Source organism: Nesoenas mayeri (assembly GCF_963082525.1).
Source record: "Nesoenas mayeri genome assembly, chromosome: 13".
Taxonomy (NCBI): Eukaryota; Metazoa; Chordata; class Aves; order Columbiformes; family Columbidae; genus Nesoenas; species Nesoenas mayeri.
In genome coordinates this window covers 11,668,681-11,696,484 of record NC_137550.1, presented here as the reverse complement: position 1 = coordinate 11,696,484, position 27,804 = coordinate 11,668,681, and the positions used below count along the sequence as shown (strand labels likewise).

General features: G+C 39.2%; 1 protein-coding gene across 2 annotated transcripts; it reads right to left on the bottom strand.

Moving 5' to 3' along the window:
* Positions 1-245: 245 nt before the first annotated feature.
* On the bottom strand, positions 246-27,175 carry CUL4B (cullin 4B). Of its 2 annotated transcripts, XM_080352417.1 has the most exons (21): positions 27,097-27,175; positions 25,799-26,317; positions 23,032-23,147; positions 18,300-18,403; positions 16,920-16,989; positions 16,358-16,431; positions 15,152-15,314; positions 14,962-15,051; positions 14,625-14,707; positions 13,442-13,509; positions 12,190-12,308; positions 11,326-11,518; positions 9,731-9,835; positions 9,319-9,429; positions 8,490-8,575; positions 7,574-7,681; positions 7,197-7,310; positions 6,124-6,229; positions 5,873-6,045; positions 5,166-5,318; positions 246-3,964 (listed from the first exon to the last, which is right to left on the bottom strand). In XM_080352417.1, the coding sequence occupies exons 1-21, from the start codon at positions 27,107-27,109 to the stop codon at positions 3,869-3,871; spliced, it is 2,664 nt and encodes an 887-aa protein (XP_080208543.1). In that variant the 5' UTR covers positions 27,110-27,175; the 3' UTR covers positions 246-3,868. The 2 variants fall into 2 exon arrangements, 1 of the variants encoding a protein (XP_080208543.1); XR_013922733.1 differs by lacking the exons at positions 246-3,964; positions 5,166-5,318; positions 27,097-27,175 and having other exon boundaries at positions 5,912-6,045; positions 6,124-6,219; positions 7,186-7,310; positions 25,799-26,914.
* Between the last annotated feature and the right edge of the window lie 629 nt (positions 27,176-27,804).

Genomic DNA, 27,804 nt, shown 5'->3' with positions numbered 1-27,804 from the left:
CATCGAAACAATTAGTGCCCATCCTGGGAGCCAAGCAATGGGGGTACAGCAGAGCGCAGCCCCCTGGACCGGCAGCAAGCCCCCACCTTGGGTAGTTTTGTACCACTGCTGGTGCTGCTACATATTCTAATCCCGATCCAGAATTCGCGAGCATGTTTATTTTTTCCCCTCCAATAACTTTGTAGAAGACTTAGTTAAAAATAAAAAATTCAGGAATGGAAGCCACTTAGAAAACTCAAGGGATTTTAATGATTGAATGAAGAAGGAGCTACTTCTTATTATATTTAAGTAGCAAACAATTATTTTGCTATCAAAACACAGGCTAAAGAATTTAAAGAAGCCACAAACATTAGTAAGCCCAACATACAGAACTTTGAGTAAGAAGGCGTTTTACACACGAGTTTATCAACACAAAACTGTTTAATATTTATTAAATGACACAAAATACCTAGGTAACAGACTCACTCTCTGAAAGGACATGTATTTACATTATTTACCAACTTAAGAAAGACTCTCTGTACCCATATCAGACTTATGAAACATAAAAAAGGTTTTGCTGCTTTTGGCATCGAAGGATGCACTGGTGATACATGCCCTGTTTGCAAGTCTGCATAAACTCTAACATCTGATGCAGTGAAAAAGCACAACTTCATATGCTGGCAGCCGAGGGAAGAGGCTTCTGAAAAGTAACAGGGTTAGTTTTTCCCCCACTCCAGACATACTCTGAAGAACTGTTATACAAAAAGTATATTACATTTTTGAATGCTGCTGTACTCTTACAACTTTAGTGTAACGTTTCAAAGAAAATAGTCTTCCTACTATATGAAATCACTAAAACAAAAGTGGTATTTGAACATTTCTTTAGATGCACTTTTTTTTTTTCTTTTAAAGAAAGCATTGGGGGAAATGATATGTCTAGGAAAAAAATGACAAAAAAAAGAGACCAAAATATGAAGAACAGCTAAAGCAACTTAACAATTTGCTAGGGTTTGTCTTGTTTTATTTACTATTTACTTTGGCACCTTTGTGTAAACTATAGAACAAAACGACGTTTACAACACATTTGCAATTACAGCATTTAAACAAAATGGTCACTTTTAAAACCAGCCAAGACAAAAAAATAGTCCATTTATGGGTATAAAGATTAAAAAACCTAAAATATATATTTCTAAGAATAAACTGCAATTTCTTATGAACAAGGTGCTATAAACTGCATGCAAGAGTCAAGATTAAAAATGTGTGGCCAAACAGACAAGCTGTGTTGTAGCCAGATGAGCTGTGGCCCAAGCCCACTTGAATTGTTTTCTTACAGAGATATATATGGCTCAATAGGCAGGCACATGATCCCAGCGAGAAGCTGCGGAGTTGTACGGCTGGACGATAAATCTGGGCTGCAGCTTTGTCATTAACCAGGAATGAGCGAGACCTTCGCAGAAGAGATGAACAAGTTCTCAGGGAAAACCCGTGAGGAAACAAGAAGGAGAAGCCTTCTCCCCTCCCCTCCCCTCTCTCGGCCTGGCCAGGGTTCTCAAAGTCCAGTCTTTGGGTTGCTTTAACTAGATTTAGCTGCTTAGGGTCTGCCTCAGATGGTGGGAGTCTGATGAGCTTTGAGGACAGTTTCTCTCTAATATTTTCTGCATTTAAGTTAATGAAATGGATGGGCTAAAAATTAAATAAACCTTCAGACCTTTTTTGTTAGTTTGACTGAATGCAACACACTTGTCTAACGAGGGAGGATTTCACCAGAACAGGCATTTTAAACGTGTGGTGGTGTTAGATTTACATGCCACCACAGACTGAATGGGACCAGTTCAATACTGATATTCATCATCTCCTGTCTCCCAAAGAGGTAAGTTTTTTATGCTCCTTTTCCAAAACACCTTTGTAAAAGGAACCTTTTATTGGCTAAAGATACGAAACACATACAAGAAAAAGGACCATTGAATGAAAAATACAGAAGGTTTTTTTAGGGAGGCATCCTTTCCTCCCCAATGGATCTCTATCTGAACTAATACTTAAAGATTTGCAGGAGCAGTCTTCAAGTTTCTTACCAGATAACTCTACTGTTAGTATTTTTCTTACAAAGGCAAGGGTGGTCCTGGATGTCTACCAGTGGTTATGCTGCAGTAGTGTCAAAGGATAAGGTAGATTTTCCGCACATCACAAAGAGCTGTATGTCAGTTAGCAGTGGGTAACAACACATCATTCAGTAGGAGAAAAAAACCTCAAAAGATCTGCTTAATTTGTTAGATGAGGACTGCATATAAAAGAGCTTTAGAGAAAACACAGCTGGAGAAAATATGGAATTAAACAGTAGACCAAGAAAGCAGTAAGGATGGGATGAGTCAGATAAAAAACTACACACAGGTACACACACTCTGCCTGTCTCGCACATGCACACCCCTGAATGTGGGATCACAGTGATCAAAGTTATAGATCATAGAGAGCTCAGTTACTGCCATTACATAAAAGTAACATCTTGCTTTCAAGCAATATCTGGTGTTCCTCAGGACTATCAACGCCTGAAAGAGGACGAAGTTTTTCATTGTACTCTGCAACACAGCTGATCGTAGGTCTAGAGCCTGGCTGGGTAAGGAAGAACTGTTACCTGGAGGAGTTACCTTTTCTGCTGACACTTTTTTCCCATATATTCCTGGCACATGCTGCTATAGCAATAAAATAAACAAAAAAAACCGCATTTTGTTGAAACAAAGCTCTACATTCAAGTGACTTATTCTCTCATGTCTTATAAAGATGCAAAGAATGCTCTCTGGTCATCTAAGAAAATATATTTTAGATGCCTTGTAGCAATACGTAACTTTCTATATGAGAGGTAGGCTTCTGGGTTCTAGGAGGCCTGCCACATCTAGGGCTGAGTTCTTAAAGCTTTAAGTTAAAGCAATCCAAAGCAGGGCAGCCGTGCAAGAGCTGCCCTGTCTAAACCTTGAGGTTAGTTCAAGTTTAGAATGTTGCAAAGCAAAGTAAGTATTAAAATCCATTTGTAATTTTTGTTCTTACAGCTTTACCACAAGAACACCGTGGCTTTTCATAGATATCTGTAAATAGATTCTCTTTCCTAGAGTATTGCTGCCAAGAGGTGAAGGCCTCCTACCCATGACTAGTAAAAACTGTCACTTTTTCCATTATGGCTGTTTTATGCTTAAAATTCCCAAAGGTGAACACTAAGTCTTATCGGCAAGCCATATAAATCTGATCTGAACTTGTTTTGTTGTAGCAGTTACATAAGAATGGTGTTTGTATATATAGTATATATGCCCACTCTGGAAACTTTATATAGCGTTTCATATTGGTACCATTTTGTCTTTTCCATTAGATCAGCAATAAGCACAGCTTGGCTTATTCCCCATTTTCCCCTCCCTCAAGGGATACATCCAAGTGTGGGCATCAACCAAACCAATGGTATGTTACTAACTGAAATTCATTCTGTACAGTAAATTAGAAGTTTGCATGCAGTTTAAGCATTTTAAAGGCTATTTTTTTTATATTAATTAACCTTCTATTTCCATTTAAAGGTGTGAAAGACATCTGTCATATATCAAGGGACCCCTCTTCAGACCCAGAGACAAATGGAATCACAAAGACCATGTACTTTCTTTCAGCTTTCTGCACATCTTACTAAATAACATGCAAAGAGTTCAACAGCATTCTTCTTAAAATGTAAATAGTACTCTTTAAATGGGCATGTTAACCACTGAAAGAAGTCCACTCTACTATACTTTTCCATTACACTGCTTTCATTCAATCATCGGTAGTATAAAAAGTCAATTAACAGGATCAACAGGCTAGTTTATCCACTGGCAACTGTGTATGACACCAAGTGTGCAGTAAAACAAAGGCCAACATATGTTTATGCAATATAGTTGTACTGATTTGGGTTTTCTTTATCTCTTTCCATGTAGTCCCTGTCAATTAAGGATTCTATTCTCTTCTTAAGGTCAGCAGGCTGTAAAATAAAGCAGATGTCAGCATTATTACTTTGCAATCAATGTTTTTCATGGCGTTCTTTCTACTTAAGCCAAATATCCATCCTGCTTAAGGTGGCTGAAGAAACAGAAATCACAGCGTAACAAAAGAAATCCCTTAAAGCATCAGAGCTTCTAAAGTCTGCAATATATAATTGATGGAAGAGAAAGTTACGGAACTAGCTTGCCACCTGCAGCTAAGCATAGACTTCTTAGAGTGAGGAAAGATATTTGCTGCTCTTTAAACCAAACTCTGCTTAAAGAGCCACAATTCATATATTATGCACCAGTGCTTCTATTTCTGACTTTTACCTGGTAAAAGATGGTACAAGTTTCATTTTATCTTGATGCGAGTGAGTTTTGCAACAGCTTGGGTGCCCTATGGTTTTGTTGGGTGAAGGACTCTATAAAAATGCCTCATAAAGAGCGAGGAAAAGCATTTAAATCATGTTATAACCCTGCAAAGCACAACTGCAGTTTATGCAATACTTACAGGCCTGCAGGAACCTAACATGGTAACAAAACACAATGAGATGGCAGCACCTTTTATTTTACATTTCCATGGATAGAAAACACTGTGTATTTGAACTCAAAACAAATGCATCACTGTCTATTTGAAAAGCCATTTCCATTTGTACACAATAAACAAGCTACTCTTTCTGTATTGCAAGTGTGGACTTCTTTAGCTTGGAGACATTCACCAATATTTAATTTTCATTCCATATATATATGTGTGTGTGTGCGTATATATTAACCAATATAATCTGTCTGGAAAAACCACTGTACATTTACTGGCTACTAATTTATTAAAAAGTATCAACCAAATTAAGAATCAAAACCAGTTCTACATTACATGTCTGAATCATTTCCCCCCATGCCCAAGAACGCATTGCCAGAACACTTAAATGCAAGAACAGCAGCACACAAGGAGAGCCAGCTTCACAGCTAACACCCTCTGGTTCTGAAAGCCTTTGCTAAGAGGTTTTATTAACTTACTAAAAGCCTGAGATAATATTCAGATAAATTAATGCAACTGGCACTTTAAAATTCCTGAAAGTGAGTATTTGTCCTTCCTAAGAGTAAAAAGATGCATGTTTTAGACAGAAGCACCATTTAACTGAGTACAGGCCGGGGAATATAAGAAGTAATAAGGTTTTAGAAGAAGAAAAATCAGTACTATACCTTTACTGGGAATTTAAGCTGGTTGTAGACCTCTGACACAAGCAGGTTATGACTCAGTGTCTTGCGCATCTTCATGATTCGTACAATTGCAGCATCGATCTGGTACTGCCGGTCCTGGAATACTCTCTCTGTAGTGCTTGCCTGTTCCTCTACCTGAAGGATCCATTTAGAAAAGTTTTACAGAGAACACTAGAACTGGCAAAACAATTCTTCATATCTCTAAGAAAATTCTCAGTTTAAGACAGCAAAATGCCTCTTGTGAAATATTTGACATAAATCCTTTACAAATACAAAGACCATTTGTCTATTAAAAAAACCCACTTGCACAAGGAATTAAAATCTTTGCACAGATTTTACATGGAACTGCTGTCAGGGGAAATTCACTGTGAACTTGAGTTTCTGTGCTCACAAGCCATTCAATAAAGCTCCAGGGAATGATCAAGGCTGAAAAGAACATTCACTAATAGGAGCTTCTCTTAAAACAACCTTATTTAGAGGAGTCTAGCATCACTGGTGTCTAGGTTAGTATGGAAGCACACATGTAAATTAGCATTATTGGGTATGTGCTACCATCCAAATTATATGTGTAACTTGACAAAGATATCAGTATGTATGTTACCACTGAGAGGAAAAAAAACTTGTACATGGGCAGGCAACAAAATACGTAACCCAAGGATCTAAATCCCAGAAGATTAAAAAGAACATACTGTTTCTTTCATCTGAATTTGGTTGATCTTTATCCTGAAGAGCTTATGTCTGAAATCATCATTACATGTGAATTTATCGCCGTCTTCCACATCTTTGCCTTTGGGGCTCTTAGTCAGTACTCTGGCTTTGCCGCAAGCCAGAGATTGAAGGGTCCTTCTTAGCTCTCCGTCCTCTACAGCAGAAACAAGTTGTTTAGTTGTTTTTTTTCAGTAAGAACACTTGGGAGTATTCAGCTGTTTTCAATACCAACCTATTCCAGTGGCTTGCTTTATCTCTTCTAAGCTGAATTCCTCTCCTTCATTAAACATGAGCAGCACCAGTGTCTGGAACAAGGAGACCTGAAGTTCTTTTTTGCCCTGTAACAAGGGAAATTAACAGACATCACTTGGCTTTTTTTTTGGGGGGGGGGAGGGGGAAGTGTAGTGAGGGGCAGCAAGGAACAAGTCACTCTTGTATATCAATTATTTTACTTAAAGGATATGATTGTTATTCATTTGGGAATATGAATGAATGAAAGTTACTGGTCACCTTGTGTTTACTATGAAATGCAGAATAAACCAGAGGTCGCAAGGCTAGACTATTATATCCAGTGACAAAACTCACCCAAGATATGCATCGACTTACTCAAGACAAACCTCAAAGTACTGAGCGCTTAAAATTACAAACTGAAAGACCTTTAAGTCAAAGTGTAACACAAACATTAGTCTAAGAAACACAGTATTAGGAACTGTAAGATCTTTGAAATAACCAAGTTTGATAATAGGTACTTGTTTTTACCATTGACACTTTTCTGAACAATAGAACTGGTCAGCATTCCTATTCCAAGAGACGTTTTCTTGAAATATATTTGTGCCCATGAAGAAATGCTGAAGGCGAGTAACTGAAAGCCCTCTCAAAACAGTTGTGCTCTTGTACAATCCACAACTTCTCTATTTCAATAAAGAAAAGCTACCGGTGAAGATGCTGAATGCTGTCAGATGAAGTAAGGTCATCTATGGAACACAGTCCTGTTTTCTCCTCTGTATTAAGATTAGCACCATTTTCAATATGGAACTAAACCCACTGGATATTTTCCCCAAGCAGTAACCAACAACTTTTTTTTTTCCCCCACCGATACAGAAATCAGATGCATCTTCTTAAACCTTAATATACCTATTTCAGAAACTACCAGCTCTGGAAAGAGGTCAAAAGTTAAAAGTAATTGCAAAAACAGTGTTAAGTTTTCCATCACAGCACAAAAAAAGCTTCCCGATGACATCCCTAAGGTACAACCCACACCTGGGATTGGCTCAGCAACAGGAATAAGAGAAACAATACACTCACCTCTTTAAATTCTGCTTTTAGTACACAGTGGCCTAGTGTTGACTGCCACTGAAGCTTCCTACCACTGTGTTTTCCTAAGTAAAAGGTCTTGAAAATCTCCTGCAGTTTTACCATCTAAAAAAAAGAACAAATCCAAAACAATAAACCACAATTTCTACTTTAAAAGCATCCTTCCATCCTCCACAATCAAATAAACCTTAAATAAAGGCTTAGAAAGATGAAGGGAATTGCAAGAAAAGAAAACAAACTTCATTTAAAAAAGACACTTCTGCATTTCTTCTTAGAGATCATATGCCTATTTAAAACCAAGTGGCAGCTGCTATCAGGACACATTACTGAGAGGCTGATACTTGGTATAATATGTCTATATTCTTTACCTCTGGGGGCAAGTGGACCTCCATAGGCACGTAGGTTGGCCAATAACCCATAGTCAGAATATTCACTGTTAGTTCAATGTTGCCAGGTACATTCTGGTTTTGCATATACTGTAGAAAGAAACAAAGTAAATGAAAATAATGCAACATTTATTAAACATATTCCACGTAGAACTGAAAAGTTAGTTAGAACAGGCATTATGAGAGCACAGAAGACAAGTGACCTTATGATGTCTTCACTATAGAAACTGCGAGTAACATATAAGAAAATTAGGATAAGAAAAATAATTTTGCTCAAGTTCTAAAGGCACTTTCATACAGGAAGAAAACAGCAAAAGAAGTGTTTTAGCAGGTTGATGTGATAGGTACCTAATTACGTGTGGAAGAAAGAATGTTCAAATTGGCTCGTAAACAAAACATTACCGAACCACCAGAACTAATGGGCAAAAACATACAGGGCATTCCATCATAATACATTGGTGTTAAAATGTTTTATAACTGCCATTAAAATATTTTACAAGTTTACAATTCTTCTTTTATTACTTCAAGTATTTTTTTTTAAGCAGAATCTTGCTTCAGGCTTTTTGCTTTGTTGTTCAGGAAAACCATACACAGATTCAGTAAAATTTTCAAAAGCACAGACAGCACAGAATTAAGAAATAGGTCCTGACTGATTTTCAGGACTGTTTTCCCAGCTGGGTTTTTGTCCATTCCTTTTGAAAGCAATCACCTACAAAGTCCTTTTCTCTGTAGTGAAAGAACCTTACAGACAGCTGGAGTAACTCAAAAGGAGTTTAACTCAATTACAACAGAAACATTCCCAACTGAAGACATCCTGCACCCTCTTGCTAGGCTTTCTGAGAATAATTATTCAAAAAGCAAGTAAACGAAGGAGCCATGGCAGGCTCTCCTGCAGTACCTGTTTAAACTGTATCATTATGTCTTTTGAAAGCTCCATATCTTTAAACATTCCTTCAAGTTTGCTGGTGAAAGCAGCTCCACATTCTAGAAAAGAGAGAAATTAAATCTTAAAAATTAATCCTCTTTATTTTCAATTCCATAGTTATTCTATATATCAGAATGTACTTTGAAGCAAGATGACCTATTTCAGCATAAGTTCTTACATAAAGATCTGGATTCTAATTAAGATCCAGAATATGGTTATAAACAAGAATGGGGAAAACGCCTTCATTCGTCAGCTGTTTTACAACCCAACTGTTTTTCCAGGTGGACAAGACTGTTCATCCCAGGACTCCACTGGCAACATGTCTCTCAGGTGACAATTCTAATTCCCATCAGCTGCCTGCTAAACTGTCTCTTGGTGGTAGAACATGATCAGGTTCTAAAAATCTTACTCTTACCACCCAAAGACTCCATCCTACGCAATAATGAAGACCAGACTAGAAGACTGCTAGCTGGCAGCCTCATGTTTCAGAGCATATACAGAGCGAACAACAAGCAGACAACATTCCCAGGTTCTCTGAGCACATCACTGATTTGTTCAGGAGGGAATCTCAACTCTGTCCCACAGGCCAAGGTACACCATACACGTTAAGCTCCTGTTTTTTGGCTATTGTTGCTAAAATTACAAAACTAAAAGCAAATCAGCCTCCTCAAAAATGTACCAGTCATTCAAGACTTGCACATGAGGTTTTTGTATTTCCCCTTTGCACGAGGACAAACAGCACTTCTGGGAAGGCATGTTAAAATGACTGTTTTTAAAAGAAAGCAAGCAGATAGATATTTACCATGTTTGAGTTTGGAAAGCATAGATTTTTCAGCATCTACTGATGCACTCTTCCCAACTAATAGTCTCTTTGCTAGATCTTTTTTATAAAAGGCCTCAAAGACATCTTTTCCTGTAAGAGATGAGATTTGACAGTGATCACAAATCGTTTGTTTTAAACGAGCGTTACTGACAAGAGATCAAATCAAAAGCTCAGTAAAGCTGCCAAGGGCCTTCACATTAAAATTTCCACAGATTTTGAGTCAGGTCTTGCTATCAGCCTTTGAACATGTAAATTAGTTAAACAGCACTACACCAGCAAACTGCATCTACAGAGAATGAACACTTAAAATTCAGAATGCAAAAATTATTTCCAAGTACCTTTATATTACTGATGAAATAGCTGTATCCCCACAAAAAACCCCAATACTTACCATATATGAATCTAAATATGATCATAATTTTATCCAGCATTTTTTCAAGTTCTTCATCTGTAGCTTCTTTGTTGCCTGCACGAAGCTTTGAATCTACATATTTAGCTAAAAGAGTGTTGAGGAATAAAAAGTTTAGTGTATGCCTAGTATCACAAGGAAACTTTTTTTTAAAAAAATCTAATATTGTGAAATCTTATGGAAATGTAAAGGTCCTGAAACAACCTCCAAATCAGTTTCATCACAGCTAGTTTGATTAATTTTCATAAAGGCTATAAAGTTAAAAAAACATTATAGCCTAATCTATTTTTTTCATATCACAGAATCTCAGAATGTCAGTGATTAGAAGGGACCTGGAAAGCTCATCCAGTGCAATCCCCCCATGGAGCAGGAACACCCAGATGAGGTTACACAGGAAGGTGTTCAGGCGGGTTGGAATGCCTGCAGAGAAGGAGACTCCACAACCTCCCTGGGCAGCCTGGGCCAGGCTCTGCCACCCTCATTGGGAAGAAGTTTCTTCTCATACTAAAGTGGAACCTCCTGTGTTCCAGTTTGCACCCACTGTCCCTTGTCCTATCATTGGTTGTCACCGAGAAAAGCCTGGCTCCATCCTCCTGACACTCACCCTTTACATATTTATAACCATTAATAAGGTCACCCCTCAGTCTCCTCTTCTCCAAGCTCCAGAGCCCCAGATCCCTCAGCCTTTCCTCATAAGGGAGATGCTCCACTGCCTTAATCATCATATATCCAATTACTGCATCTTTATTAGCATACATAATGTAATAAAATATTTTTATGTGTGTGTGTGTGTTAAAATTATGGTACATATTATGATCTCAAAGTAAAAAGTCACTACTGCTGTAGATTGACATGGCTATGATAGAAGCAAAAAGAGCAGAAGAAATATACATAAACCAGATATTTAAGTGTACTGACTATACTGCTGAACTTCTCTAGCAGATTACTGTCTTAATTTCAAGTGGTTTGGTAAGCACATTACAGTTAGTGAGTTGATTTAAAAAGTGGAGGGCAGAGAGCATTCCTGCACATGCCTAACAGCACAATGATTGCAAAGCAGGTATTTATTATTCACTGTGTGGGGAAATGATTAAGGTATTCAAAAGTGCAGAGTCAGGCTTGTAATGCACAAATCCGTAACAACGTTCTTGGCAAACTCCAGAGGCTCTGTCCCTATAACATGAGGGGTTCAGTGCATCCTCATCTCTCTTCACTTTATATTAAAACACAGGAATCTATGTAGAGCCCCTGGTAGCTCTGTGTATGTGTTGGTGGCACAATTATATATTCTCACACCTGGACACCAGTCAGTTGCTGGAATGCCTAAATTCTCATGTTCTTCACTTCTTTATAGCCTGGCCAGTGAACTGATAAATAGAGCTTGTTCTTAGTGTTTAACGCTATCCTACCAAATAAATCACTTGCACAATAAGGCACTGTAGATGCCCAGTTTGACAATGCACCGTGCATAATGTCTTTTAACACACAATTCCATCATATCCCATCTGTAAGCTGCAGCGGCAACTCTCTTGCCCCCCACCCAAATTCTCACATGGGAAGAAACTGAAGGAAAATACCTATGAGTTCAGCTGGCTTATTTGGTCTTTTGTTAATGAATGTTTCAAAGGCTTCTTTCATGGCATTTACAAACTTCTCATTCTTGAGAAAGCAAACATCAATAATATGGTCAACTTTGTCTTTAAAATCAAGCAGTTCTTGGACCATGGTTTTGTCTTTTTCTGGATTAATGACTATGGTGCTACCAAATGCCTGCAAAATAAAACATGTCTTTCAATCAGCTTGAATAACAAGTATAAATGACAAGAGTCCTAAGAGCCTAAGTTATCTTTGTAATGTCTTCTTTCTGGTATTCATATTAGTTCCACTAACACATTAGAAGTAAGAGCATTATGAAGTATTTACTATATAATTATTCCTAGACCTTGTATGTTGATTCAAAACCAATCCATGAATAAGTGAACAGATTCAGAACTTTTGTCTGAAGAAATAAATTTAAGCAGGATAAAATTAACACACCCTTTTAAAACATCTACATGCTCAGGTTTTAAACAGGTAAAGCTTCCACTAAACTCGACTTTATTTAACAATACGCCTATGCCATCACAAAGCCTTCCTTCACAACATCCATTGGAGAAATACAGTTGTCCCCTACAACTAACTATAAGCAAGAAAAAAACCCTTCAAATTTATTTGAGTTCGATAATTCAACTGAACGTTCAATATTTTCTTTGCCAGGGCTAGAACAGCTATGGTACTTTTCCTAATACAGTTTCAAAAGCTGCCTATTAAATGTACGCTTATAAACAAGTAGTCTTTAAGTCTTAGAAAAATGCAATAGTTTATAGAGACGGATCAAATATCTGTGTATAAACCCCATAAATACAATAGTGGTATCTGTTCCAGAGCTCTAAGAACAGTACCTTTATGTATTCAATCCAGTGTTGCAATAGAACCTGTACTCCGCCTCTCACACGACTGAACAACTGATACAGAAGAGACAGATCTTGAATTCGGTTTTCATCAAGAAGGTGGTTTAAACCTGCAAATGAGATAATTTCAATAGAAATTAAGAGCAGAGCATTACAAAGAAAGTTCAGCATATTATTACAGTAAAGGACTTGTTCAAAGCTGGTATTTTTTATCAAGCAATTGGGGTTTGTTTTTTTTTTTCTTTTGGGGTTGTGGTTTTTTTAAGCTACCTAATATAACAGCAAAACACAAAATGTCTACCTGAACTGGCTCAAACCTTAAAAGCTTTGTTACTGCACTGGATATCTTAGGCTACATGTACTTTACATAACATACTTATCACAACACCTTTGCTTACTTCTACTTTACTATTGCCTGAAGATTTGAAAAGTTTATGCTCTACTGATCTATAGGGAACATTCCTTGGCAAGACAGAGCTCTGAGTCTCAATTCCAGCTGTAAAATAAATTTTACAGATGTTTGAAGGCAAGCAGTTTCAAGAAATATCTTCACCTTTCCCTTTTTAACCTTTTGGCAGAGAAGGCCTGATGCTCCACAGCAAGGCTCTAAGACAGCAGATGGGTAAATACTGCAAACTGGATACTCCTCTCAACGAAGAGCCTGTTACAGATGTGCACGAAGATGCTCACATACCCGTTTCATCCACAATCTGGCTAGTAAGGACTTGATAATTTTCTTTTACTATTCAACTCTTGCTGCACCCATATCTATTTCCAGACCATTCCTCAGAGCGACAGAGTGCCACTTCACTCCTCAGAGACTATTGCAGAACTGAGGGAACGTACTTCATTACTCAAACTGCACTACATGTTTAAAACAAGCTGCTGTTTGTGAGCAGCAAATAAGCGATGTTTCCCCTTTTCTGGCACAGCCATTATTCAAAGGCTATTCCTTTGCCTCTGAGTCTTTAAAAAGCTATTTAACGCACTGAACTCAAGAGTCCCTTATTCTAGTTTTCCTTTTGCTTTGCTGTGTATCTCTAAACAATATTGCACCTGCTGACTCCTGACAAGGAGAACTGTACTTGAATAATGAATAATGCTATTTCATGAACTGAGTAGCAAAAGACGTTAGATGCAGCTTGTGTCCTCCCCCAGCACCTGAACCTGTCCCTTTTTCAGCACAGGAATTGAAAGCCCCAAAGCAGTAATTAGAAACACTTCTATAAAGAAGAAAGATTACCTTTCTGAAGAATGGCTGTTAAATGTTCACCTAGAAGTTGCTTTTCTACAGTAGCAATTAGTGGCTTCCTATAGAAAAAATGTTTAGAATTACTTTTCCTTTTTTCCATTATTGACAGTTTGACATCCTTTTTTTGAGATGTTAACTAGACTTGTCATTGGGGGTGCTCTAATTATCTGTGGCCAAGGACCCAAAATAATTACATATTTATTTTTTTTCCTCCCCAGTAAGCAACCTTTTTTCCTGTTTGCTGACTGAGAATTTAATTCACACAATAAGCCTGTTTAATTCACACAATAAGCCTGGACAATAATTCCATCACAAAAGTAACTGGTCAAAAGTTTGTCAAAGAATATACCTTTTCCTGTTTGGTGGGAGGAGATTAATATCTTGGGAGACAAACCAAGGAGAAGAAAAACCACACCTCACAGATCAGGAGGTATTAAAACAAAATGGGGAGTTGGCCACTAATCATGGTGTGGAAGAAGGAAGCCACTAAATGAGCTAAATGTTTTTAACAGCTGAAGGAGGAAGGAAATAAAAATGTATGACGGTAGCAATAAAACTTCCTCTCAGAGACATTCTCTGTACCTGCTCTTCAAAAAGTTGCTACTACTTGCTTGAAGAGTTTTGTTATATTAGTGACCTACATTTTCTATCAGACACAACAGCTGTGGCTTTATGTTAGGAGAACATTTCTCCTGTCCTACCAGTCATGACCTCCACTTGACTGTATTTGAGGAAATCCTGCCTCTAAGTAGAAAATACTGAAGAGTGACATTAGTCAATAATTCCCCAGACTCCATAAAGAATATGCAAATATTTTAATGAAAATATTCAAGTCTTTAGCTTGAGAATCCTCTATCCCAGGTCCTATCTTTTTCAAGCAGGACGACAGCTCATTAATTGCATTTCAGCAAGAAACAGATGTTCGGACTGGGGGTGGCAACCTGTTTTTATCCAACCAAAGCCCCAACAAAGTTTATGTCAAAATACCTAGTGGCTTAGAAGAAAGGGGTATTAGCTGTGTAAGCCAAGATAGTGCTTCACTGTAAACAAGGAATTGTGGGAAGTGAAGAAGCATTTGATGGTCAATAACTGAAATAAATTGTAGCTATTAGATGGCCCTCAACAGAAGAAGGGCCAAACAGCTAACAATGCCAAGCAAAGAGATTGCACTTACTGTGTGCTCTGATCTAAATAAGTGATTATCCTGTCTGCTTCTTCTTCCAAGCGTTTGTTGACATGGTGAAGATATTCTGGTACCTGGAAATGTCAGAGTAGTTTTGCACATTTAAAAAAAAAATCAAGAGAAGAAAAAAGAAAAGAAAGTACTGGTCTGCCAGCAGCAGCTCCGGTTTTAAGCAGAAATCATCAGCGTTTTGACTGAAGGCAACTACATGCAAGTTTCCCTTTTCAGACTGCTAGAAAACATAAAGGTCACACTATTGCCCTGTACACTGGCCAAGGCAACAGAACAGCTCCTCTTCCTAACAAATATTGTTAAACATTCAAAATACCTCTCGTTCCTGCATAAGCCTCTGTCCCTCTGCTGCATACAGGCGGTTAGTCTCTTCCAAGAATCTATGTTCGAAAGAGTCCTGATAGATCTAGAGAAACAACACGACAGCAATGCATGGTAAAGCTTACTGAGCACTAAATAAGAATCTGAGTTGTTCATTGGTTTAAAGGTGAAACACGTTCACTCACCTGCAGGTCAGAAAGCATGCTCAGAAGGCTTCGCAGTAAACTCCTATCGATAGCCTCACCATTTCTTTCCCTCTCAATCAGCAGAAGAATGCCATCAATGGTTTTGTTCTGAACCTTCTGATCACTGATTATATGAGTTCTGAACAATTCTAGCCCCATATCCCTAAAACCAAAATAAAGACTGTTCAATAAATTGCATAAGAATCAATCTCAAATGTTCTCTAATAATAAAAATTGATCTAGATCAAACAGAGAGGCCTATAAATCTAGCATTTGCCATATTCCTCATTCCTCTGCCTCCAAATCACTCAAGATGAGCAAACACTTAAACACTCAAATAAACCATGACAAAGCATCAACAGTAAGCTGTAGATTTTAAAGACCAAAGCATGTATTTTTCCTAAATACCCACCTAACTTTTGCAGCACCTAACTTTTGGCAGGATGATGGAAACTGAGTGAGCAGCAGCCTTCCTGAGTAAAGGATAATGTCATCCCAGGTCCCAATTCCATGGTTAAGCCATTGGACAATGCTACTACTTTCGTCCATCACTTTCTAATCTCCGATTCTTAGGCAGAGTTTAGAAGAACTCAGTAATGCAAAAGACAAGGATCTCTGCTTCAGGCATCCCAGTTAAAACCTTTCATGAATTTGAGACTGTGGGTCTGGACACTTTTGGGAAAAGCCAGGCCCTCCATCCACTCCTTCAATCTCTGGCAAAGGAATTCACAGAGTGCCAAAGGCACTGTAGACATTTCTAATTATTGAAGTATTGGTGGGGGAATCCAAAAGAGAGTAAGTTGCTTTTATTTTAGGTAACTTTTTCCTTCAAAAATCCTTACGGAACTTTGAATACTACACACGTGAAAGCCAATAACTGGGCAACCCTAATCCTCACACATCAATTGTTGAACAGGCCCTTTCCGTTAACGGTGCAAACTGGAGGCTGGTGTCTACCTACCTGAAATTCGCTATCACAGCTATTCTAGAAGAATCCCGTAATTCACAGCAAATAAATTAATTCATGGCAAATAAATGAAAAGTGAATCTCCCTTTGCAACAAGCATGTATTAATTCTCCACCTAATTTACAGGTCACTATGAACTTTGTATAAAAAAAACACAACACAACAACGACAAACAACAGAAAACCAGCAAGATATATCGATAAATACGCCCCCCAATATTTTTTTCGTTGTGCCCTTACCAAATAGATGGCAGCATTGAATTCTGAAGTACGTAAGTTCGATCCAAGAACAAAAAGATACTTCTAATCATAATCTGTTATGAGAAGGAATAAGAAAGCCGCAATCATTTTACTCTTGAAATTGAAGAGCAACACAATTATGCTCCAAAAAAAACCCACACCACCCATTGCCAGGTTTCAGGCATCACTTTTTCAGACAGTGTTGGTTTGTTTAAAATATTCTGCCAATCTCAGCCAGGTGATCAATGCGACATTTAGCATCTTTCTATATAAATGGATAGCTCCTTTTGTAATAGGAATAAAAGGAGAAAGGTTTGCATAGGAACAATGGTTAGGAGATGGGGGGGTGGGGTGTCCAAGATCAGACCAATGTGTGAAGAAACACACTACAGACAAATTATTTTCAAGGCTTGATTTATAACAGGCTAGACACAGTTGTATTTCACGAAGAAGTCTTATATAAATTTAAGACAACATTTCAGGATGTTCGTAAAGGAACAAAGTTAAGCAAAACACAGGCTGACTAGGCAACTGATTTTATTTAAAAAGATAAAAAACTTACCATTTGTCTGCAGTGATCCTGCCAACATTTGTCTATTTTCTTTAGAAAAAGCACACTATCCAATGAATCCATGAAGAAATCATTAAGAAAATTATGACAAATAGGTAGTGTTAGCAATGAAATAAACCAACATTTTTTAAGACACTTCACAGAGGGCACAAACTCACCTACTCCCCAAAAGAACCAGTTAACTTCTTGCAACATATTTGATTTTAATGAGGGTCCTTGTGTTAATAATGAGAAAACAAAATTATTTGAACAACTAAAATAAACCGATCTAAATACTTGTGTTTTGTCTAATCCCCTACTCCTGGGAAGTGGAGGAAACACACATATCCCCACACCTCAAAAACCAGTACAATACATGTAAGACCCCATCACTACACTAATAGTAAAATTTCAGGTCATGTTAAGAGATAATCTTAAGACATACATTTTGTCCTTGAAATTTAACTTTTATTTAGCCCTCTGCACACTTCTGATAATAGTTAATATCCACTTAACAGGATATCAATCTGATGCAACTCAAAACTTTTGAAAATAAACCATTGTGATCCTCAGAACCACTAACACTGTATGCTGCCAGACCACTAGCACTTCTCACAGAATCCCAGAACGTCAGAGGTTGGAAGGGACCTGGAAAGCTCATCCAGTTCAATCCCCCCATGGAGCAGGAACACCCAGATGAGGTTACACAGGAAGGTGTCCAGGCGGGTTAGAATGTCTGCACAGAAGGAGACTCCACAACCTCCCTGGGCAGCCTGGGCCAGGCTCTGACACCCTCACCATGAACAAGTTTCTTCTCAAATTTAAGTGGAACCTTTTGTATTCCAGTTTGAACCCATTAGCCCTTGTCCTATCACTGGTTGTCACCAAGAAGAGCCTGGCTCCATCCTCCTGACACTCACCCTTTGTATATCTGTAAACATTAATGAGGTCACCCCTCAGTCTCCTCTTCTCCAAGCTCAAGAGCCCCAGCTCCCTCAGCCTTTCCTCATAAGAGAGATGCTCAAACTACTTGTTGGAAGACTTCTCTGTTTACCTGAGCATGGCAAGTTCAGCATATAAAAAAGCCTGGTGATACAGCCAATACAGCCTTTTGGAGCCTTGCTCTAAGTCTAATCTGAGCTTTTGTACGATATCAAAGTGTTTCATAAACACCAATGAAACTTTCTCACAAACTTTTCAAATGGTTACAGACATAAAGGAACTAGCTGTGGTTTCTGAGGTCTCACAAAAAAATGAAAACAGACCAAATTACGTAAAAACTAGAAATTCCCATTAGCATGGAGTAGCGTCATGAACTAGTCAAAGAAATTCATCACCACATACTGTCACGTAAAAATGTTTTGGCTTGTCAACAGCTAAAAAAAAGGATATTCTCTGAATTGGTGAATTTGTGCTTTAATGTGGTCTTCGCAGATCTGTCTCAATTGTTTGTACAAGTTTGCAGAAATCTTGTAGGAGCAGAGATTTTCAACAGCCTGAAGTAAAGAGAAACAGATACTAAGAAAGCTGTTTATACTCTTATATGTGGTTTTACAAGGAAAGGCGGAAAAGAAAAACCAATACCAAACCAAAATGAACATGGAATTCTTCTGATTCTCACTCAAAAATCTACCAGCTTTTAATTGTAACACAGTTAACAGCTGCACGCAGAACACCAGAGAGAGACGTGGCGCTGGATATAGCACCACACCGGTAATGAGAGACAACGGCGGGCCATGCCCTGAGCAGCTCCCAGGTTCTTCATTTCAGTCAGAGCACCGTCACCTCGTAAGGAACTGCAAGACTTGCATCTCTAAGAAAATCATGTCAGTCTGTGTGCCAGCAGCTTGCTGGGTTTCATTCTTCAAAGCAGACGCTTAAGGTCTTAATTTTATTAACTGCTCTGCAAGTCACACTGATGAATAGTAAAGCACTGCTAGTGTTAATTTCTTCTGAAGTCCTTTCCTCAGTTAAGCTTCCCTCATCCCCAAAAGTACACACATATAGATATTTATATATATATTGCCATACATCAACCCCCTGCCTGAGTTAGTTATAATCCTGAACAATTTTTAGTAGTATGGCTACATCCCCAATGTGTACAGTGACAAATCTCAGATTTCTAGATCATAACCAAATATTAGAAGAGTTGTCACTGTGCTTCACAGTGAAAAGTGAAAAAGTAGTATAATGGGGACATGCCCTGGAGATTGAGCAAGGAAACAAGCATTCTTAAGCATAACTTAAGACTTTTTCAAAATTTATTCTACTTGCCTAGATTTGGAAAGCAACTGAGCAACTTTGTGAACTGGCGAAAGCCACAGTATGTGACTATTCTGTAAAACATCTGTAGAAGCTAGAGAGGAGAGGTATATATGATTTTCAACTCATGTCTGTCAAGTTTGTTTATTTTTTAATGGAAAATAATTCCATTGCCAGCACAAACAACTCATATGAAAAAAATGGACGGGAAGAGCAATCTGTTCCTCAGCAACCACGCAGGGACAGCACAGTTCAGAAGGACATAGAGCAGATCTAACCCGTGACACCGAGTCCCCACCCGGGTATTTCCCAACAGTCCAGGCAGAAGCCCCCAGCAAACAGTGAGCAGCCACTATTAAAACCAGAGCAACAATCAAAACAGTGAAACAAGGAGTTTCTCAGTTTATCTCAGCATATCAACAGCAAACAACTCTCTAGAGCAAGTGCACTACAGCAAATACTGGCTGTAGGACAAACAGAAGTTAAACTACACAAATAAAAACCTCCACGAAAAATAAACCCCAAACCAAAAACATCCCACACAAAAATAAAACAAAAGAAAACCAAACCTGCGTAATCTTACTGTCAGAAGCAAATGGGTATAGCAAGAGAGTAAGTGTGCCAATAAAGACTAACCCAGGTCTGAACAATGATTATTAGGAAAGGTAGAATTATCACTGAAGTGCACACGTTTTACTGCTTTGAAACAGCAACAAATTCAACCCTCAGCCTTAACACTTAAGGAACCCCAAACAAGTACAACGATGTGATAGGAGAATATAAGCTACAGTTCCCCATTCAGAGCGACTTATAGACGCTGCTCAGCTCCATTCTGCTCTTGTATCCCCAGGGTCCAGCTCTAACTGAAACAGCAGCAAAGCAGGAAATAACCACGGCTTTGGTTCCAGCAGAAAAGGAATGGAAAACATTGAGCTTGAAAAGCCTGATTAGATCTTCAGCAACTGCAATAAATAGTTTTTTTTTCTTTTCTCCCACTTAGTTTGGAAAAGCCAATGGAGAGCTGGGAAGATGAATGTTTGAGACAGAACTTGCTGTTACCTGCAGAACCACAGCTGGTCTCACATCTACCCACCAGCCCTGGACACCAGCGGCCACCTCCTGCTACTTCTGGTCACTTCATCCACCTCAACTACCAACATTTTTGTAACAGCTGTCTATCAAAACAACTACTATTGAACCATGCAGCTCCACAGCCTTAAAAGTATGAGTCTCTGCACTGCAGATGGACAAATGCATACCACTAACCTAGTGAAATAACATTTATTAAAACACACTTGTACGTAGCGTCCATGTAAAGCTTTTGCATTTGTGTATCAGAAATTACGAAGTGTTAAACACGTCTGCTAGTATTTAGCGTTTGAATATAAAGTGCAAAACTTCTGCTTCTCTGCTGATAATATCCTTAGAAATGTTTTAATTTTAAATTTTATTTGTGAATTTTGCTTGACTGGCTTTTTTTGAGAGATTAAACTTTTTAAGCACACAAATACAAAACCTTTTGCTAAGATTTGCTCCATGGAGCATAACATCACTACCGCAATATTAAGCTTTGCAAATTTAATTACTGGTATCACACAACAGTAATTGTAATGTATAAAAAGTTCCTGACAACTTAAGGGGCCCTAGTTCACAAAATTATCTTGTTCTGATCTAGTGGAATAAAGCTTTCTGATCAGGGAATTTGTTCCCTGAAGTGGTGTGAACATCCAAAGGCAAAGCATCATATTTCCTTTGCGTAACATATATATATTTTTTCCTTTTAAATTTCAGCCTCCACAGCTGGGTTGGTGTGCTGGGGAAAAGCAGGAAAAAGAACTGAACACAGCTCTGATGAGAGAAAGAAATCAGAACTTTCCAGAAGTACTTATATCTGAGATTGATTTTTAAAAAAACGTACAGATCTGATACCAAAGATCAATTTTCTGGTACTAATCTAAGGAAAATTATTCTATTAAACAAGCTTTCAATTCTGTAGCACTTCAGCTACTCAAAGAGGTGTTATCACTTCTCTTGCTGGGGAGGAATAAAGCAAGTCCAAAGCTAGTGTCTCCCAAAGAAATAAAGCCTCAAAATGTTTGCTCAGTGGGATTTTCCAATGCAGACAAGAGTTAAACCAAACTCAGTAAGTTAAAAAAGACACAAACAAATATCTTATTTTGAGGTGTGCAGAACTTTTACAGACTCTTTTGCAATTCCCCTCTGTGCTTGGATAATGGTGTCTGCCAAGGCATATTTGGCATCAGATCCATTTACCAAGCAGCTGTTCAGAAATGACATTAGTTTAGTTAGCGTTTAAAAACACTAGTGATTTCTATTACTATTTTTAAATCAAGACACTTATTTTTAGATTTATTAAAAAAAGGAAAAGTTTCATACTTGAGTGCACTCTATTTCATGGAGAAGTATGTAAGTTAAACCTAAGCTTTAAAAGAAAAAAAAAAAGTGTATTTTTGTTCTTCTGAGCAAAAGTATCATTAAATTAAGCCTATAGTAAAAGCAAGCAGAAATATAAGGGATAATTGTGAAGCAGAAGCAAGGCTTTCAACAAAACTTGGTATATTTAAACAAATTTGGATATCCTTCAAGTATTTAATTATCTGTTATTTGCTCTGTTGTTCAGTCTCAAGTAATTTACAATACGAGACAATAGAGTGGGTTGTGATATATTAGTTTCATCCACTTTTGCAAAAGTAATAATACTATTGTTACGTTAACAACACCATATATTGTCCTGACCAACTGTTAAAATCTCTCTATTTTTCAGTTAATCAAACGTTACCAAAGATTATAACGAGCTTAAAAGCGCACTGGTCTGAGGAACTTGGAGGAATGGCAATTTATCCTTCCCAAAAGTCTGCCCCCAAACCTTGTTCAAACAGGACTTTTATCCCCAATTTTTCACAGAAATCAGTCGTATTCAAATGCAACTTCTATTGAAAAAGGGAGAGCAAGGGAAGAAGAGACACTAGAAACAGATGGAGAGGCTAAACACACAGAGGAACGAGTCAAACAACTAAGCAGGTACTAAAGGCTTTCAACGTTGAGTAAAAGGCTTAAGTGCTGCTTAAGACCGAGCAAAAGCGGCACCGCTGCTCGGCTGCGAAAACCACAAGTACCACAGCGTTAGTGAGGAAAAGGTGAGGAGAGGGTGAAGTGTCCCCAACACACTCAGCTCAAAAAGCAGAAGTGGAGCTTATGAAAAAAGTTAGGAAATGAAGATCAAGTGTGATCGCTTCCTCAAGCATTTAGGGCAAAACAATCAGAGCTGTTGCTGGGAATAAATCTTGATTCTCAGTTGTTAGAACAGACAGAATGCTGAGGGATTAGAACATTACAATCAAATCAAAATTATGCAATTTAAGAAGAAAAATTACATTCTATTTACCTTTCAGAAGCCAAATAAAAATTTCAGGTTTCAAGTGATTTATGGTACTTAATCAGATAGTCTCTTCAGGAAAACGGTATTTTAATAAAAGTCTTTTTCTTACCTAAACACCAACATTTTAAGATATCACATTTCTCCTGTAGCAGCTATATACAATAAACCTCAAAAGAGTGAAGGGAATACAGCTCCTTGCCTTATTTAATTGTTATTTAATTTCCTGGGAAGCCATACCTTGGATTATATTGTGGTAAGTAAAGAAATTTCCAAGTTCAGTATCCACAATGTTCCAAGTTCACAAGTTAACAATGCTTGTGATTTTTTACTAATGATTTCAAAATCTGAGGAACTATCATTGAAAAGTTTTTCTATGACAAAAGCAGGTATCAAGTAAAATGTCATATTCTTCCCACTGTTTCAAAAGTGTCCTATCACATCACTTCTACTTAAAGCACTTACCTGATAGAGCTCCTCTAAATTGTACTTAATCGAAGTACTGTTCTGGATAGCTTCTACAGCTTCTTTCAGTTTTTGCCAGGTTTCATCTGTGTAGTTTTCAGGCAATTTGGGTTTATCTTTAAAAGAAATTATATAGAGAGAGTTTGAGAAAGTATTTTAAAAAAGCCAGAATATTTTACCTTTTACAGAAATGAAAAATGTAGCTTTGAGAGGGAAAAGGTATGAGCTGATGCTCTAGATTTTAACTTACACTTCCATGAAAAGAAAGCAATAGTGTAAAAGCAGTACCTTATTTCCATTTAAAATAGTAATGCATTTTAAAGATTCAGCATTGCTCTTCACATGCACATCACAGCATCGGCAGCCCAAACAGTATCTGTGATGTATAAAAACCACAACTCTGTGCCTGACCAGCTCAAGAAGGGACAAAAAGCTAAAACCCAGCATGAACTATCTACATCTCCACGACACTCTTTTTCACTACTGGGACATCGCAGCTAAAAGAAAGTGAACATAAAAATTGAACACGATGAATTAAAAGATAGAGTTGTGTATAGCTTTTTTTAAATAAAATTTACTGTTCATTAATTCTACTCTGTATTAACAGCTGGAAAGAAACCCTCAAGAAGCGCACATACAAATACTGTAATTATAACACAGGCTTTGTGGTCACAGGGAAAACCTGCCTATTTTAAGGTAATCCATTTATGTCTCTCTTAGGTTTCACCTTAGAGTTTAGATCTCTTTTAATGGTCAAATAGCTCAAGCTTTGCAGATTTGTTTCCATCTGCTGTTTTTTTCAGCTTCTTTTCTGCAGATGCCCCAGTATCCTCAACAAGACTAAAGCATTTCCAACTGGCTAAGAGAGATTCCCCAAGTCACATCCTCAGAATACCCGGACTATTTTAAAATCCTGTGTGTTCCCACAGCTAGATATAATGACTGTTTGTGTTCTATTAAGCACATTCCCAAACGGAGAAGGAAGAAGGAGAAAATTCAGGGAGGAAGTCACGTGCACACCCACACCACCAACAGGTGAAAACGGCCCAGAGTTTGTACTCTACGAAAATCGACAATTTGTAAAGCTTTGTGACTTATCTAGAAATAACAAATGGAGAGAAGTAATTTATTTTGTCCTCCCAAGCATTTCCCTTCAGTATTGGCAATATCCCAACACCAGCTGTATCGTAAGAATGCAGAGACAACTAACTACAAGTGACACTTGCCTGTTTCCACTATGCACTAATGCATATGCTACTAAACAGTAAATACCAAGATTCTGGATTTTAGGAAGTTATTTAAGTTGTAAAGAATGTTATTGCTATCACACTAAGATAATAATCTTATTATTGTTTAGCATCTGAGAGTAAATAGAAAGGAAAGCTGGCAGATTCTTGAGACAGTTAAGCATGTGATTCAAATACCAATGCCTAAGCAATGATCATAGCACCATGCAATCCATGACAGTTAACAAACATTTTAAACATAAAAAGTTGACTTCCCTTAAAAGAGAAGGGTGTGCAAGCAACAAGAGAGTGGCATTTATTTCTCACTATCATGCACCATAAGTATAAATTTTAAAATAATCGATTTAAATAATTAAGATGTGATGAGCAGAGAACATTTCTGAGAATTAGAAGGACCTTAGAGCAGAAAGTGACGCTGTGCACCTGAATTGCTGTAAAACATTACATGGCTAAAATAATCCTAAACTTTACCTTCTGTGATATCTCTACAGAACGTTTGTATCAATTGTGTATTCAGAAATTCATTTTAATATCAGTAATATCTTTTACTCCCCCTCCCCCACACACGGGAAAAAAAGAAAAACAACCAAAGAAATAAGCTATCAGACTATTTTAGAAGATAGCAATAGGCAGGAAATAAGAAAAGCCCACAATTTCCCCATCTTTATAGAGAAAAAAATGGCAAAATTTTAGCTAAGCTTTCTGCCTACACCTGTTTGTATTTTTGTTTACTAGACGATGAAGCAGCATCAGCACAGAAGTGTTTCATTTCTTTGCTTCAGTTGGTCTCTAGTAACAATACTCGAGAATTGCAAACATCTTTTGAGAGAATTTATAAAACAATGTAACCTTGTAAAGTGAGAGGATGTTAAGACGGAGAAAAGACATTAACGAGTCAAGTAATAAAAATTACAGCAAGGATATTGCAAGGAAAACACTCAGCAAAAATCTGAACTACCTACTTTAGAGGCAAGTGGGGAAACCAGAAAGGAAATCCACCATAATAGCCTGATAATCACCTTAGCGTTTCAACATTTAAAACTAAGCACAGGCAGATTAACCTATAAACAGGTAACATTGATAGCAGCAAGATATATAGATTCAGGCCCAATTTAAAAAAATGTGTAAAGACTCATCATAAACGGGGCTAAAATATACATTATGCCCTGAATTAGGATTTCTAGAAGAGACTATCAAATGTTCAAGGTTTGAAGAAAGGCGATTTACACACTTACGTAGTAAAACCTTTCATCTAACTCACAAGTTAAGGCCTTCTCAACAGAGTGAAAGAAGTCTGAAGAATAATCCCAAGCAGTGAAATGTTGCTCAGGATGTGTACATGACTGGGCAAGAATGCATTATAAAACATAATTCTCCCTTTACATAAGTATGGAAACATTCACCACAGAAAAGCATTTCCTGTAAAACCTGGAGCTATTTGAAAACCAACCGGTTTTCACATTGAAAACAAAACACGAAGCTGAGCTCCCCATAGGTTGTGACAAATTATGGCCTGTTACCTTTAAAGTTCTTGATCACTAATTTCTTAGCAGAGCCAGGTTTACTGTTGGCAAAACTGGAAACAGTAGAGGAGGCAGCTTTGGTCAGGCCATTTGCATGGTGCCCCACAGCCACTGACGAAATTAAAAGGCTTTTATTTTTGAGCTGTTGTTGGTGCTGCTGTTGAGAAGAGGCGGCAGGAGAAGAGGAGGAAGACGACTCTTCAGCCATCTTCACATCGAGTCCAATAAAATCCACCGAGTCCTCAAAGCGCAGCTTCTTCTGGAGGTGATGGTTAGAGGAGGCAACCCCTGAGGAGGAGCACGAGGAGGTGGTGATGACAGAGGAAGAGGACGAGGAGGTGTTTTTGGAAGGAGAAGAGGCGCAGGAAGAAATGGAATCAAATTCTTCTCGTTCAGAATTGCTGTTGCTGCTGTTATTTAACTTTCTCTTCTTGCAGGAGGAGCTGCTGCTGGTATTACCATCAGTGGCAGGTCTGACCTCCTGGGCTGCAGCTGGGGGGTTGGGGGAAGAGAAACCTGTGGGAAACATGAACACACAGAAGTGAACAGGCTGAGGTGCATCAAATCCTTGGGGTGTGACAAAGAGAGAGAGAGTTTGAGAGCCAGTCTCTGGTTGGTGTCTCTCGGGGGGTTGTCTTTCAACTCCTCTCTCTCATCAGTGGAGTCCTTCCGTATTCCCCCTCCTTCGCGTTCTTCTTTCTCGGAGGAATCACTTTATCGCCTCTCTTTCCCTTTTCTTTATTACTTTGTTTCTTCTCGTAGTTTGTTTCTGCTTTCCTGCTATTTTTACTCCTTCCTCGGCACAGCGTCTCGCCACCCACGACTTTGCGTCAATTCTTCTCTCCAGCACCGGTATTTCCCCGCGGCTGCCCGCTCCCCCAGCTCGGCCTTCCGCTCCGCTCCGGCTCCAGCCGCCTCGTCTCCGCCGAGCAGCTGCGGGAGGGCTGAGCGGCTCCCTCACGCCTCGGCTCGGGCCCCTCGCCCCAGCGGTATTCCTGTCCCTCTCCCGGCCCGCACTCCCCCCGCGGCCCGCGCTCCTGGGGCTCCCGCCTCCCCCCTCTGTGCCGCCCGCTTGCGCTTCCTGAGGGGGGACGGCCCGGCCCGGGGCTTGTTATTGTCAATACACGGCGGAGAGGGAGCCTAAAGATGGCGGCACATCCGGTCGCCGTGCATGCTGGGGCGCGGCCGCCCGGAAGCGCGGCTGGGCAGCCCGGGGAGGCAGCGGCCCCACCTCCGGTCCGGCGGCCCCGCTCTCGCCGGCGGCCCCCGCTCCTTCCCGCCGCCCCCTGACCTACCGGAAGTGATCATCCTCGCCGGCGGCTCGTTACGGCCGCGCTCGTTAGCCCCCGCCTCGCGCGCCGGCGCAGCGCGCGTCCTGCGGGAAGGGGCGTGGCCGCCGCCTTCCGCGTGGCGGGAGCGCGGAGGGGCGGGGCTGCCGGGATTGTCCCTCGTCGCACCCCGTACCCGGGTCCCGGCCCGGCCCCGGGGGCGGGTCCCACAGGGGCCCCCGGCTGAGGTACCGGGGTGCGAACCGGGTGACAGCCCGGGCTCGGGGCCTGCGGGAGAGCTGAAGGCCTCGTCCTGCCTGCTTCCGTTGGAAATAACTTGTCTTACATTTATAAATAGTCGTTCAGTGCCAACTTTTTAATGTGATTCTAATATATGTGGACCCGCATTGGGCTAAAGCCTCGGGCTGCGTGGGGTTTGTGTTGTTTTGTTTTTCGAAAACACCAGCCGTGGACCATTCGTGTCCCTTTCTGCTGCTGGTGTGTCTGTTACCAAAGGAAACGTGGACTCCCCAAGAGCATCGTTTAATTCAGTCGCTGTTGAGAAACAGCTGCAGAAAAAGCAACAACGCAAGCGATGAGGTTTTGTTCCAGCAGAAACTCTCCAAGGGCTTCACCCGAGAGCTCCCACCCGCCGTGCTGACCACAGAGCTCCCGGCAGTTCTGTGCTTGCTGGAAAAAAGAGACGCTAACTTGTTCTGGCAGAAACTGTGGTTT

Excerpts from the sequence above, each read along its gene's own strand:
- CUL4B (XM_080352417.1), bottom strand. Across the intron at positions 15,052-15,151 it reads GCATGCTTTCTGACCTGCAG|ATCTATCAGGACTCTTTCGA; the intron begins GTGAGTGAACGT and ends TTGTTTCTCTAG. Across the intron at positions 7,311-7,573 it reads AGGTCCACTTGCCCCCAGAG|ATGGTAAAACTGCAGGAGAT; the intron begins GTAAAGAATATA and ends TCTTTTTTTTAG.